The sequence below is a fragment of the Rutidosis leptorrhynchoides genome, chromosome 6 (assembly GCF_046630445.1).
Source record: "Rutidosis leptorrhynchoides isolate AG116_Rl617_1_P2 chromosome 6, CSIRO_AGI_Rlap_v1, whole genome shotgun sequence".
NCBI classification, from domain to species: Eukaryota; Viridiplantae; Streptophyta; class Magnoliopsida; order Asterales; family Asteraceae; genus Rutidosis; species Rutidosis leptorrhynchoides.
The window spans coordinates 207,381,317-207,396,388 of NC_092338.1; the positions used below are offsets into that span (position 1 = coordinate 207,381,317).

The 15,072-nt window shown below is 29.0% G+C and overlaps 1 protein-coding gene across 1 annotated transcript; it reads right to left on the reverse strand.

The window, feature by feature from the left end:
* Window positions 1–304: 304 nt before the first annotated feature.
* LOC139854370 (uncharacterized) lies at window positions 305–2,573 on the reverse strand. The gene is made up of 3 exons (XM_071843677.1): window positions 2,410–2,573; window positions 661–1,136; window positions 305–567 (listed from the first exon to the last, which is right to left on the reverse strand). Exons 1-3 carry the CDS (start codon window positions 2,571–2,573, stop codon window positions 305–307), a joined length of 903 nt encoding a protein of 300 aa, XP_071699778.1.
* Between the last annotated feature and the right edge of the window lie 12,499 nt (window positions 2,574–15,072).

Genomic DNA, 15,072 nt, shown 5'->3' on the forward strand with positions numbered 1-15,072 from the left:
ATCTACAAACAATGTATTCCCATACAAAATTTCGCATTTGTACACCAGTAATAGTGCGGACCGCCTTAGCTTCAACCTATTTGGTAAAATAATCGATTGCCACAATCAGGAATTTAACATTGCCAGGCCCTGCAGGAAATGGCCCTACAATATCAATATCCCATTTGTGAAATGGCCATGGCGAATTGACAGGAATCATATCATGCCTTGGAATTCGGTTCTGCAGGGCATGCCTTTGGCAACTTTTGCATCTTTTAATAATTTTCGCCACATCGCGGTATAGGGATGGCCAAAAGTAACCCATCTACATAATTTTCGCTGCAATTGTTTTGTAACCTGAATGCAGTGCACAAGTACCATTATGCACTTCATCTACAATCATTTCTGCCTCAATTGGGCCAACACATCGCATCATTGGTCCATAGTACGATTTGCGGTACAAAATATCATTTTGAATGATATACATTGGCGCTCGCTCTCTTACTAAACGAGCTTCGCGGCTGTCGCTTAGCAAAGTATCATTGCGGATATATTGTATAATTGGTTCCATCCAATTTGGCTGTTCTTCTTCAACAGATGCGACCATTAAATCACTATCTATTGATTTACTTGGTAATTCCTCAACCCATACTTGTTTTTGAAAATGCGAAAACGTTAAACCGGCCAATTTGCTCAAAGCATCCGCCTTCTTATTTTGACTTCTTGGCACTTGCGCAAGTTCAAAATGCTCAAACCGCGCTGCTAATTCTTTCAATAGCTGCAAGTATTTCTGCATAGAAGGATCATGTGCTTTGAAAGAGTCGTTAAACTGATTCGCTACTAACTGCGAATCTGTAAATGCTCGCAACTTAGCAATATTCATTTTTCGCGCAATATTTAAACCAGCAAGTAGTGCTTCATACTTCGCTTCATTATTTGTCACATCAAAATTGAAACGCAGTGCATACGTATGCTCCTCACCACTTGGGTTTGCCAAAACCAAACCCGCACCTGCACCTTCTTTGCACGAAGCACCATCAGTAAACAAATCCCAAGTTTCGCCAAGTATCGGTTTCAACGTGGTTCGCTCATTAATCACCTCTAATTCTCCAGTCATTTCAGCGAGGTAATCCGCCATAACCTGACCTTTTACAGCACTACGCAAAAGGTAAGATATTTGATAAGCACTTAATTCTACTGCCCACAATGCAAGTCTACCAGATATCTCTGGTTTTGTTAAAACTTGCTTGATTGGCATATTAGTTAATACATGCACTGGATGCCCTTGAAAATATCTTCTTAACCTTCGCGATGTTAAAATAAGCGCATACACAAACTTTTCGATCGGCGCATAGTTTATTTCACTTCCTGTAAAAGCTTTACTAACAAAATACACCGGCTTTTGTATTTTGTTCCTTTCCACGATCAAAGTTGAATCGAAAGCTTCATTTTCCACTGATATATAAAGGTAAAGAATTTCGCCATCAATTGGCGCTGTTAGTGTAGGCAAAGTTTTCAACAACTTTTTCATCTCTTGAAACGCAGTTTCTGCTTCACTGGACCAAACAAAACTTTTTTGTTTCAAACATCCTTTTAAAGTTTTGAAAAACGGCAACTGCCTTTCCGCAGCTTTAGACAAAAAACGCGTTAACGCGGCCAGTTTTCCCGTCAAACTTTGCACCTCTTTAACCGTTTTTGGCGCGGTCATATTTTCTATAGCCGCGATCTTTTTTGGATTAGCTTGAATACCTTGTTCTGTAACAAGATATCCCAAAAACTTTCCTTCAGTTTCGCCGAAACTGCATTTTAGCGGATTGAGCTTCATGTTTATTTTTCGCAGTGTATCAAATGTTTCGAGCATATCTTCAATAATTCGCTCTTGCGTTGTGCTTTTGATCACTAAATCATCTACATAACCCTCGAGATTACGCCCTATTTGTTTGTCAAACGCGGTATCAATCAAATGTTGATATGTCGCACCCGCATTAATTAAACCAAAAGGCATCATTATATAGCAATATATGCCTTTGCCCGTATGAAATGCGGTTTTATCTGCGTCTTCTTGAGCTATTGGAATCTGATGATAACCTCTTGCCGCGTCCAGAAAACATTTATACAGGAAAGCATGCAAAGATTCCACTTTTAAATCAATTTCGGGAAGCGGATAGTTATCTTTGGGGCACGCTTTGTTTAAATCTTTGTAATCAATACACATTCTCCAAGAACCATCAGGTTTTTTCACCAACACTGGATTTGCGATCCACGATTGGTATTGAACTTCGCGCAAAATTCCAGCTCTCACCAATTTGCTACTTCTTCGCACAACCATTTATAGGTTTTAGGGCTGGGTTTACATTAAGCCCGTGTTCCGCAATATAATGCGGAACACCAGTCATATCATTTTCGCTCCAAGCAAAAACATCCATGTACTGGACAAGTAATTGGATTATTTGCTTCCTAGTATCCGCACTAATATTGCGTCCCATTCTAATTTTCTGCTCTGGATATGCAGGATTAATAATTTCCATATTATCCGCATCATCGGCAGTTTCCTGACCTGCGGTTTTTACGTTAACAGCCGCACAAATAGGCATAATGCTCATTGAACATATTGTGGCAACCCCTTTATATGTTGAAAATTTGATCATGCGATGAATTGTAGATGGGATAATTTCAAATTTACTTATCATCTCGCATAACATAAAAATCTAACCGCGCATGTCGCGCCAAAGCGTTGTCATTTACATCGGCTAGCTTGATTTCTACTGGCAAAATGCCCATAGGCAATGAAGACTCCCCTGCAAAACCAGTTAGCGAAACCGCGGTTGGTTGTAGGTTTGCTTTAATACCCTCCGGCAGCTGAACAAAGCATTGTTCATAGATAATATCAACACTGCTGCCATTATCAACATGAACTTTCATGACTGTAATTTCAGCTTCTGCGATTTTGCACGATACTACTATCGGCATTTCAGAAAAATCATCGCTCTGCATTTTCGGGAAACTAATTGGCGCAAATTGCCAATTATGATACATTTTAGCTGACTTTCGCTTTTTTCCTCTTTTTTGGGCATTTGCTCGCATAGTAACCACTACATCGCCATTATTCCCGATATTACTCATTATTCTAAATACTCGAGCAACTTACAACTGATTTTAAATGTATTCTCCTGTAAATCATCACAACAAAAACACGATTGAAATTAAACTAAAGAATTAATCGTTCGATAGCGCAAAATAAATAATTTTTAGTTTAATTCGTAAAACGTGTCCCACGGATGACGCCAATTGATCAATCCTTAATTAATGATGTTGCTTAATTACAGATTGAGTGCAATGAGATTATGATGGAGGATGGAGTGTTTGATGATTATTTTGGCCCCGATGATCGTCTTTCACTTTAAATATCAAGTGATCAACCACCCCGACCCGGTCTTGATTGTTAATTAGCATAATTCACCTTAACTCAATGTGGAAATTCCTTGGGCAAAGTCACAAGTGAAAATCACAAAGGCTTGGGCAAATGGAAGAGAATCAACAACCCATAAATGAGTGGCCAAACTCCCTATTTATAGTATTCGAGATATCCGCGGTCTGCGAATCACCTAACCGTCCGCGAAAACTCAGCGGATTAAACCGCAGTCCCTTATTAATGCGGAAACATAACTGTTGTATTTTCAGCGAATATTGCATAGCTTAACTTTAGAGTTCGCGTAATTCTGCTTTTGGCCTTTAGCAAATAAAATATACAAGTACAATGCCATGTATATGATCATTACCCATTATTATTATTAATATCATTATTATTATTATTATTATTATTATTATTATTATTATTATTATTATTATTATTATTATTATTATTATTATTATTATTATTATTAATAATATCATAAGCATTAGTAAGTATTATTATTATTAATATTATTATTAGTATTATCATAAAAATTATCATTTTTCAAATTATTATTATTAACAAAAAAATTTTATTAAAATTATCATTTTAAGTATTATTATTCTTATTATCAATACTAGCATTATTATTATTATTATTATTATTATTATTATTATTATTATTATTATTATTATTATTATTATTATTATTATTATTAATATTTATTTTTAATATACTTTATATATATATATATATATATATATATATATATATATATATATATATATATATATATATATATATATATATATATATATATATATATATATGTATTAATATAACTATATGTACAAATATTAATATACAAAGTAAATATATACAACTTTAAAAATAACAAAAATATTACTAAATTAAATAAACAATATATATAAACTGGTTTAATTATTATTACATATTCATTATATGTGTTAATATATATAAATGATATAGGTTCGTGAATCCAAGGTCAACCCTGCATTGTTCAGTTTCGTCATATGCATTTTTACTACAAAATACAGTATTGTGAGTTTCATTACACCCTTTTTAAATGCTTTTGCAATATACATTTTTGGAACTGAGAATACATGCGCTTTTATAAATGTTTGACGAAATAGACACAAGTAATTGAAACTACATTCTATGGGTGAATGATCGAAGCCGAATATGCCCCTTTTGCTTGGTAACCTAAGAATTAGTAAACCAGTCTACTAATTGACGCGAATCCTAAAGATAGATCTATTGGGCCCAACAAACCCCATCTGTTGTAGCGGATGCTTTAGTACTTCGAGTTTTTATATCATGTCCGATGGATGTCTCGAAATGATGGGGATATTCTTATATGCATCTTGTTAATGTCGGTTACCAGGTGTTCAATCCATATGAATGGTTTTTGTCTCTATGCATGGGACGTATATTTATGAGAAATGAAAATCTTGTGGTCTATTAAAATGATGGAAATGAATGATTATGATAAACTAATGAACTCACCAATCTTTTAGTTGACACTTGAAAGCATTTTTATTCTCAGGTATGAAAGAAATCTTCCGCTGTGCATTTGCTCATTTTAGAGATATTACTTGGAGTCATTCATGACATATTTCAAAAGATGTTGCATTCGAGTCATTGAGTTCATCAGGATTATTACTAAGTCAATTATAGTTGGATATACTATGAAATGATCTGCATGCCTTCAACTTTCGATGTAATGAAAGTTTGTCTTTTAAAAACGAATGCAATGTTAGTAAATGTATCATATAGAGGTCAAGAACCTCGCGATGTAACCAAATGTAATGTATTCATCCAGATAGATTAGGTCGGGTCCTTTCAGTTGGTATCAGAGCAGTGTTCTTAGCGAACCAGGTCTCTCATTAGTGTGTCTAACTGATAGTTGATTAGATGCATTAGTGAGTCTAGACTTCGACCGTGTATGCATGTCAAAAGTTTTGCTTATCATTTCGTGTCGAAAATTATTTCATGACCCGTCCTAATCCATAAGAACGAATACATTACACTTGGTTACATTGCGAGGTACTTGACCTCTTTATGATACATTTTACAAACATTGCATTCGTTTTTAAAAGACAAACTTTCATTTCATTGAAAGTTGACGGCATGCATACCATTTCATAATATATCCAACTATACTTGACTTAATAATAATTTTGATGAACTCGAAGACTCGAATGCAACATCTTTTGAAATATGTCATGAATGACTCCAAGTAATATCTCTAATATGAGCAAATGCACGGCGGAAGATTTCTTTCATACCTAAGAATAAACATGCTTTCAAGTGTCAATCAAAAGGTTGGTGAGTTCATTAGTTTAACATAAATAATCATTTCCATCATTTTAATAGACCACAAGATTTTCATTTTCATTTCTCATAAATATACGTCCCATGCATAGAGACAAAAATCATTCATATGGATTGAACACCTGGTAACTGACATTAACAAGATGCATATAAGAATATCCCCTATCATTCCGGGAAATCCTTCAGACATGATAAAAACGAATTCGAAGTACTAAAACATCCGGTACTTTAGATGGGGTTCGTTAGGCCCAATAGATCTATCTTTAGGATTCGCGTCAATTAGTAGATCGGTTTACTAATTCTTAGGCTACCAAGCAAAATGGGCATATTCGGGTTCGATCATTCACCCATATAATGTAGTTTCAATTACTTGTGTCTATTTCGTAAAACATTTATAAAAGCGAATGTATTCTCAGTCTCAAAAATATATATTGCAAAAGCATTTAAAAAGGGAGTAATGAAACTCACAATACTGTATTCTGTAGTAAAAATACATATGACGTCATTGAACAAATGTAGGGTTGGCGTCGAATTCACGAACCTATATCATTTATATGTATATTAACACATATAATCGTAATCAAATAAGTTTATATATTAATATTAGTAATATATTTTATATTTTCATTTTCTATCTTATTAATAAATAATTAATATATATTTTTAATTTAAATAAGTTCTTAATATTAATATATCAAATACTTATTAAATTACTTTAATTAACCGATTTATTGATAATTGATATATATAATAAATATAATACATATAACTTAATATTTGTTTGGTAGAAATAATAATAATAATAATACTAAATAAAAAGTTGTATTATTTTTACAATAAAAACACTAATAGTGATAATAATGCTTAAAAATAATATTTGATAATAATAATACTGATAATTATAATAACTATAAAACTAATAATTTTTCTGCTAAAGATAATTATGATACTAGTTTAGGTGTAATAATAATCCTAATGGTAATAATAACAATAATAATAATAATAATAATAATAATAATAATAATAATAATAATAATAATAATAATAATAATAATAATAATAATAATAATAATAATGATGATGATGATAATAATAATAATAATAATAATAATAATAATAATAATAATAATAATAATAATAATAATAATAATGATGATGATAATAATAATAATAATAATAATAATAATAATAATAATAATAATAATAATAATAATAATAATAATAATAATAATAATAATTCTAATAATAGTAATTATAATGATAAGTAAGATGTTAATTCTTATAATAATATTGATAATGATAAAAAATAATAATAATTCTAATGATAGTAATAATTTTAATTATAATGTAAATTTTTAATGTTAATGATAATAACAATAATAATAATAATAATAATAATAATAATAATAATAATAATAATAATAATAATAATAATAATAATAATAATAATAATAATAATAATAATAATAATAAGTAAACTACCTCAAAGAAGTAGTCCTAAAAATGCCCAAGTCCGGGTTTGAACCCGTGACGTCCCGATAACATTCTTAACCACTCCTTTGACCTCACTTTTTCTGATTAAAACTAGGATTTTAATTTATTTAACCCGATCCTATTTGTTTCCCTTTCTCTTTTTCTTCTTCAATTTCAAAACCCATTTGATCATCATTGCCATTTCTCTATCTTATTCTTGTTCATCATCATCATTAGCATACATCGTCTCCATCATCTTAGCCATACAAGTTATTATCATGATCCTTTACATAACCATCATCATACAATTACATCATTATCATATCATACGATCATCGTCATTATCTTAATCGTATATTTCTGTTTTCCTTTTTCATTTATCATTTTCATTATCACCAACACACCCTCTTTATTACCATCGACTCATAATAAGTTCATCATCATCATCACTATCTTCCTAATTATCTATCATCTATTACTTCGCAATTATTATTGGCATGTTATCACAATCTTACTGTCATCAACTTAAACTCGTTACTAGCATTAAAATTGGTCCAGAATCACTTCAGACCAACAGTCAAGCCCAATTGTAATCCACTTACTAATAAATGGCCCAACAACAATTAGCCTAAACAAAAGTCCATTAATTTAAATGGGCTGTAACAGTCCAGATACCTTGGTTAGCCTGTATAACAAATAAGAAGTCCAAAATGTGAGTTTGTGAATGATTTAATTCGATCATGATCAACATAGCCCCACCATGTTCCTTTATTGTATAAAAAAATTCGCTTTTTTTTTAATCCCACTAGTGAATAAGTGTGTGGGTATGATAGTGGATGTCAGCCCTTCTATAATCAAATAAAAATCAAAAGCAATCGTATCATTTGATTTATCAAGTGGATGAAGTGGGGTTCGGTACCACTAGATCAAGCATAAGGCAGCTGTCAAGCAGTAGGAAATAAATCACATGTTTGTAGTTCTATGGTAGTGATGTGATCGAAGGGTAATAACAAAATAGTAGCAATGATATACGTAAAAAAAATATAGTGGTTTAGGCAAACTGCAGCAAAATAAAATTTATTACTGCAGTAATGTTTGGTTTGATGTTTGAACAAAAAGAAGCAGAAAGAAATGCAAGCACCTGAAGTTGGAAATAAATGGGTGCGTTTATAGTGGCTGTTATGAGGTTGTTTCACAGCATGTAAATAGCAGTAATAATAAATGAAATAGAAGACTGCAGCGGTAGTAGTAATAGTAGACGTGTAGAGGTGGCGATTTGGGTTGTAGAATCATGGTTTAGAGGTGAGTTTCGAATGGACAACCATATTAAAATAGAAGTAATGCAGCAGTTTTTAATATGAAACAGATAGAATATTAGTTGCAGGTCTGGTGGGTGTTTTAACGGTTGAAGGTGGTGATCAATCATGGAGAAAGAACCGGCGGTGGTTGCATGATGGTGGTGGTTCGTGGGTAGTGGTGTGATAGGTTCCGGTCAAACATAATGATGGTGATGAAGTGATCGAACACTAGTGAATGGGTTTCGTTATTTGTGGTTGTTAAACGAGTTTGATCAAACATAAATTATGAATCACTAGCTCGTGAGTGTTTGGCTTTGCATAGTCCCTGGACAGAAAATAGGAGAGTATAGCATTAGCATATGAATTACAACAGCAACATTTATGATTTTGGGTCTGGTTCTCGGTTGTAAAACATTTACAACAATTGACGATTCTTGTGATGGTTTGGTGATCGTTATAGTTATGGTGATGAAGTTAGTTTTTAAGTGGGTTTCGATATTCATGAAAGAAACAGAAAGGCAATAACACAGAGGTTTGATGGTTTGAGGTTCCCAAATAAACAGAAAAGAGAAGTAGTTTGATGGGTTGTGTGATGGTGATTTCAAAACAGAAAGAAAAAGAAATCGGGCATCCATAGTTAAAGGTTGTGGTGGCGATTGAGATGAAGGTAATGGTGTGAAGTGGTTCAACGAAGGTGGTGGCGATATGCAGTTTAGACAAATGGGTGTTGTGATGGAAACCTGTAACTAGTGAAGGTTGTTTGTGTTAGTGTTAATATCCATCCTAATCTATTTGTTATTATATGTATATACAGATGGCTAAAGAATCAAAAACATTGATGTGGAGACAAATAGAAGGTTGATATGCGACCCACATTAAACAGTAATCAAATCCGTGAATCTCAAATTTCATTCTCATTTAAATATAATAATAATATAATAATAATTATAATAATATTAAAATAGAAACGTGTGATAATATTAGCCGTCGTCTACTATTTCATTCACGGACTAAAATTCGTGCTCCGTTGACAATGGATAAAAGTACAGAGAAAAATTCTAAATTTTTATATTAAACATCTTTTATTTATTCTAATCATTATTTTATAAAAACGGTTATTAATTATTTTTAAATTTATTAAATGAAATTTAAATCACTGTCCGCGCTCGATCTCAAGTAAAATATAAAAAGTGTTAAAACTTTAACGAATAGTTCCTAAATACATTCTTAATAAGCCTAACATTTATAGAACTCATTTTCATATCACCGTGTATTTTAAAGTTACATAAGTTTGAATTTAACTTGCTTAATATCAATCGGAACATCAAACGAGTATTACAATTATTTAATATTTATTTTTAATATACTATATATATATAGATATATTTTAAATAATAATTATTATAATATCCTATTTTTATTTTATTAATTTTTAATAACAACAACATGTAATACTTCAATTTATACTTCAAATTATTATTTATATATACATACACACATATATATTTAAAATTAATTGTTCGTGAATCGTCGGGCACATTCCAAAGGTAAATGATTACATGAAAATAGTTTACAAATTTTAATATTCAACATTACAGACTTTGCTTATCGTGTCGAAAATCAAATAAGAATTAAGTTTAAATTTGGTCAGAAATTTCCGGGTCGTCACAGTACCTACCCGTTAAAGAAATTTCGTCTCGAAATTTGATTGGGATGGTCATGGCTGACAATAAGTATGCTTTTATAACTTATATGAGTTGATTAATTAGAGTTTTATCATCAGTTAGCAATATGGATAAAACAATTCGTTTATGTGAAGAGTACGAGTAAATTATCACAAAAGTGTGAAAATGAGTAAATGAAAATTTGTCATATCTTTTTACATAGATAGGATTGATTTCCAGAGTTCAAGGAATTCGGAGAAAATATTCGTAACAAGATTTGGTTCTTCGTTAAATAAGAAAATTAGAATCCCATTTGGTTAGATGCGATAATTTGCCTCGATTGCACTGTCGGATATTTTACTATAAATCTACTCCCTTCGTTTCCTTTGTATTTTGGAGTTCCACCCTTTTGTTTTCTCTTCTCGACTTTTAGTCAAATGAATAATGGTCCAGAATTCGTAGGTATGAGCTTTGGAATGAACATAGCTAATGAAATCGTAATAGCACGATCTGACTTGTCAAATTATCAGAATTCAAAAGAAAAGATAGAACTATCAGGGAGATATGTTCTCTAATGTTTGGAGATTAGGTAGAATGTAAGAGTCATGTAAAATGGTACATGATGACGTTAAGGTCTGTGAATCATCACATTTCATTTAGAAACTCAGTATTGTGATGACCCAGAAATTTCCGACCAAATTTAAGCTTAATCTTTATATGATTTCGACACGATAAGCAAAGCCTGTAAAGTTGAGTCTCAAAAAAAAAAATTGAATTGTTATCATATATTAAATTACCCGATGACTATTTTCGACGATTCGCGAACCTGTAATCATAAATAGAAATGTATATATATAAATAACTATACATGTAAATAATTATATATTATAAATTAAATATATTAAAGAACTATTAAGTAATTATGACATAAAACTTAAACTTGTTATTTAAAACTGTTTATTTAAATAGAGAAAATAGATTGAATATACATAATTTATCAACGTTAACAAAGTAATAAATGTTATACTCTGAGATTTATTTGATTCAATATATATAATTAATATATTTATCTACTTGATAATTAAAACATAATTATATATATATAAGTTGAAATATATATGCATATCTGATTTCCATACATAATTATTGATTGCATGTAGATTGAAATATATTAAAATGTATAAATATTAAATAGTCAATATGTGTTGTCATATAATATATATTATATAAATGGGTAAATATTACATAATTAAAAATATGTGAGGTTAATATATTAAATGAAATTACAAGTTAAAAATATAGTTGTTATGTTAATATTATTATTACTTTCATTAGTATTATCAATATTAATATTAATGTTAAAATCAGTAATATTAATAGTAATATTTTTAAATACATCACATATAGATATGAAAACTTAATATATAAATTGTTATAGTATTATTACTAATATTAATACTATCGTTAATAATATTAGTATTATTATAATAAATATTATTATTATTACTAATATTATTGTTGTAAATTATATAGTTATTATTATCATTATTATTAATAATAATATTATTAATATTACCATTATGTTATCATAAATTTTATTATAATTATCTATAATATTAAGAGGATTATTATTATTGTATTAAGATTAATTATGGTATTAATACATATATATATAAAAACACTATAAATACAGGTATAAATATATAAAAATGCCGACGCATTATAAGTGAAGTCAGTATCTGAATTTTTATATATTTTTTGTGTGTTTCTGTTCGTCTGTGACTATTTGTCGAACCTCACATCTCCATTATGAATAAAACAGCTAATAATTTACGAAGCACTCAATTATCAAACACCTTTATCTGTTACAATTACTTTTAAGTTCCATAAAGTGGGTAATTAATCAGAAAACTGATGAAGGTATGCTCGTGAACCCCTGTTATTGAATATTATAGCCAAATTTCAAATTCGTGCTTTATTTTAAAATCTAGAATTACAGAGTTGTTAGGAATCTTATAATGAAACTATCTACAAATTCTCAAATTCTAATTCGTTAAATCAAGGTTTAATTCTTGAGTCAAAGTTTTTGATAAAAAAAAAGTCAATTTTTGTTCTAAGATCAAATTCGGAAATTTCGTGACATTTTTGTTGAAATTGATGATTGAAAACGTTTTTATGGATCATTTGAAACACAAGTTGTTTTATAATCTTTTGATAAAACTTTATAAAACTCAAAATCATTTTTTTTTTGTTTATAACCTGCGACGAACAGCAGGTATGTATTTTTTTTTTCATTTTTTAAAAAATATAAAAGTTTTGATATTGATTAGTTAAGGATTGTTTGAAGTATTTAAGGCGATGTTGTGTTGATTTGAATGTTAAAGATTGATTAAATTTATAAGGAAGAAGAAGAAGAAAAGTAACAGAAAATAATACGGGTTATGTAAGTTAGTTTTGGGTATTAATCAGAAAAAGAGCAGCAGCTCAATGGTTAAGAGGAGTGTTGGTGTGAACGAGAGGTCTCGAGTTCGAACCTTGGCAGGGACATTAATCTTTTTGGGACTTGTTACTTGAGTTAGTTTATTATTATTATCATTATTATTATAATTATTACTATTATTATTTATTATTATTATTATTATTATTATTATTATTATTATTATTATTATTATGTATCAATATTATTATGGTTATTAGTATGATTATTGTTAAGAATGTTATGATTATTATTACTATTATCAAGTATTATTATTTAGTATTATTATTATTATTACTATTAATATTATTTATTGGTATTATGATATTATTAATTATTATCGATATTATTATTAATAACATGATTATTAAAAATTAGTATCAGTAATATAGTTCCTATTATTATCACTACTAATATTATAATTGAGTAGCATTATTCTTTATGTTATCAGTAGTATTATTACCAATGTTACTAATACTATAATTATTATTATTAAGTAATAGTATTATTATTATTATTAGTATTATGAAGAAAACAATAAAAAGTTACTACTATTTTATTTAATATTCTTATTAGTATCATCTTAGAATTTTTATCATTATTATTAATAAAAGAATTATTATTAAATTTACCATTAGTAATAAGATTGTTACAACTATTATTATTACGTATTAATATCAAACCGTATTATATTCCTAGTCTTTATTATTCAATTATTAAAAACTACTGATATTATCATTATCATGAGATTTATTATAAAAAACTATCATTAGTAATATTATTAATAGAATTATAATAATATTAGCATTTCATTGACATTAGTATTATTATTGTTATTATTTCAGATATTATCATTAGTAATACTAAATGTAAAGTTTTAACAAACAAATGATATATATATATATATATATATATATATATATATATATATATATATATATATATATATATATATATATATATATATATATACATATATATATATATATATATATATATATATACAAAATAAACATATGTAACACATAATCTAAGATATAATATAAATATATAATTTTAAATGAAATTTAGTATAAATTTTATATAACTACACTTACATAAATAACATATGTATATTATTAATATAAAAATGATATAACTAATAAAATCTATATATATTTGTTCGATTACAACTATGTGTATTAATAAATATACAAATGATATAGGTTCGTGAATCCAAGGCCAACCCTGCATTGTTCAATATCGTCATATGTATTTTTACTACAAAATACATTATCGTGAGTTTCATTACTCCTTTTTAAATGCTTTTGCAATATATATTTTTGGGACTTAGAATACATGCGCTGCTTTTATAACTGTTTTACGGAATAGACATAAGTAATCAAAACTACATTATATGGTTGAATGGATCGAAGCCGAATATGCCCCTTTTAGCTTGGTAGCCTAAGAATTAGGGAACAGACCCCCTAATTGACGCGAATCCTAAAGATAGATCTATCGGGCCCAACAAGCCCAATTCTAGAATTTGGAATGCTTTAGTACTTCGAAATTATCATGTCCGATGGGTGTCCCAGAATGATGGGGATATTCTATATGCATCTTGTTAATGTCGGTTACCATGTGTTCAATCCATATGAATGATTATTTTTGTCTCTATGCATGAGACGTATATTTATGAGAACTGAAAATGAAAATCTTGTGGTATATTAAAATGATGGAAATGAATATTTATGATAAACTAATGAACTCACCAACCTTTTGGTTGACACTTGAAAGCATGTTTATTCTCAGGTTTTAAAGAAATCTTCCACTGTGCATTTGCTCATTTTATAGATATTACTTGGAGTCATTCATGGCACATTTTAAAAGACGTTGCATTCGAGTCGTTGAGTTCATCAAGATTATTATTAAGTCAATTATAGTTGGATATATTCTGAAATGGTATGCATGCCTGTCAACTTTCGATGTGATGAAAGTTTGTCTTTTAAAAATGAATGTAATGTTTGTAAAATGTATCATATAGAGGTCAGAACCTCGCAATGTAACCAAATGTAATGTATTCGTCCAGATGGATTAGGATGGGTCATGAAAAGCTTGACTTACTGTAATATAATCACGTTGATCAAGTGTCATTATATTATACTAACTCATGCATCAATTTCCAACACTACTTCAAAAACAATCATAATTTAAATTCAAAGATTTACATAATATAGAAACTAAAACAGTTTCCTTTTATGAGATAACACAGATAGTGCGGAGAGATAATTAATATCGGACGAGAATATTTATGAAGATATCTTCAGAAATATTGAGGATATTAATAAAGAAAGATATGATGATATCTTCGAATTTCGGGATCAAATTGTGATGAAGAAATTCATTCACGATGATTTAGAGCGATTAAGGAGTAAGGTATTCGTTAAAGATTTC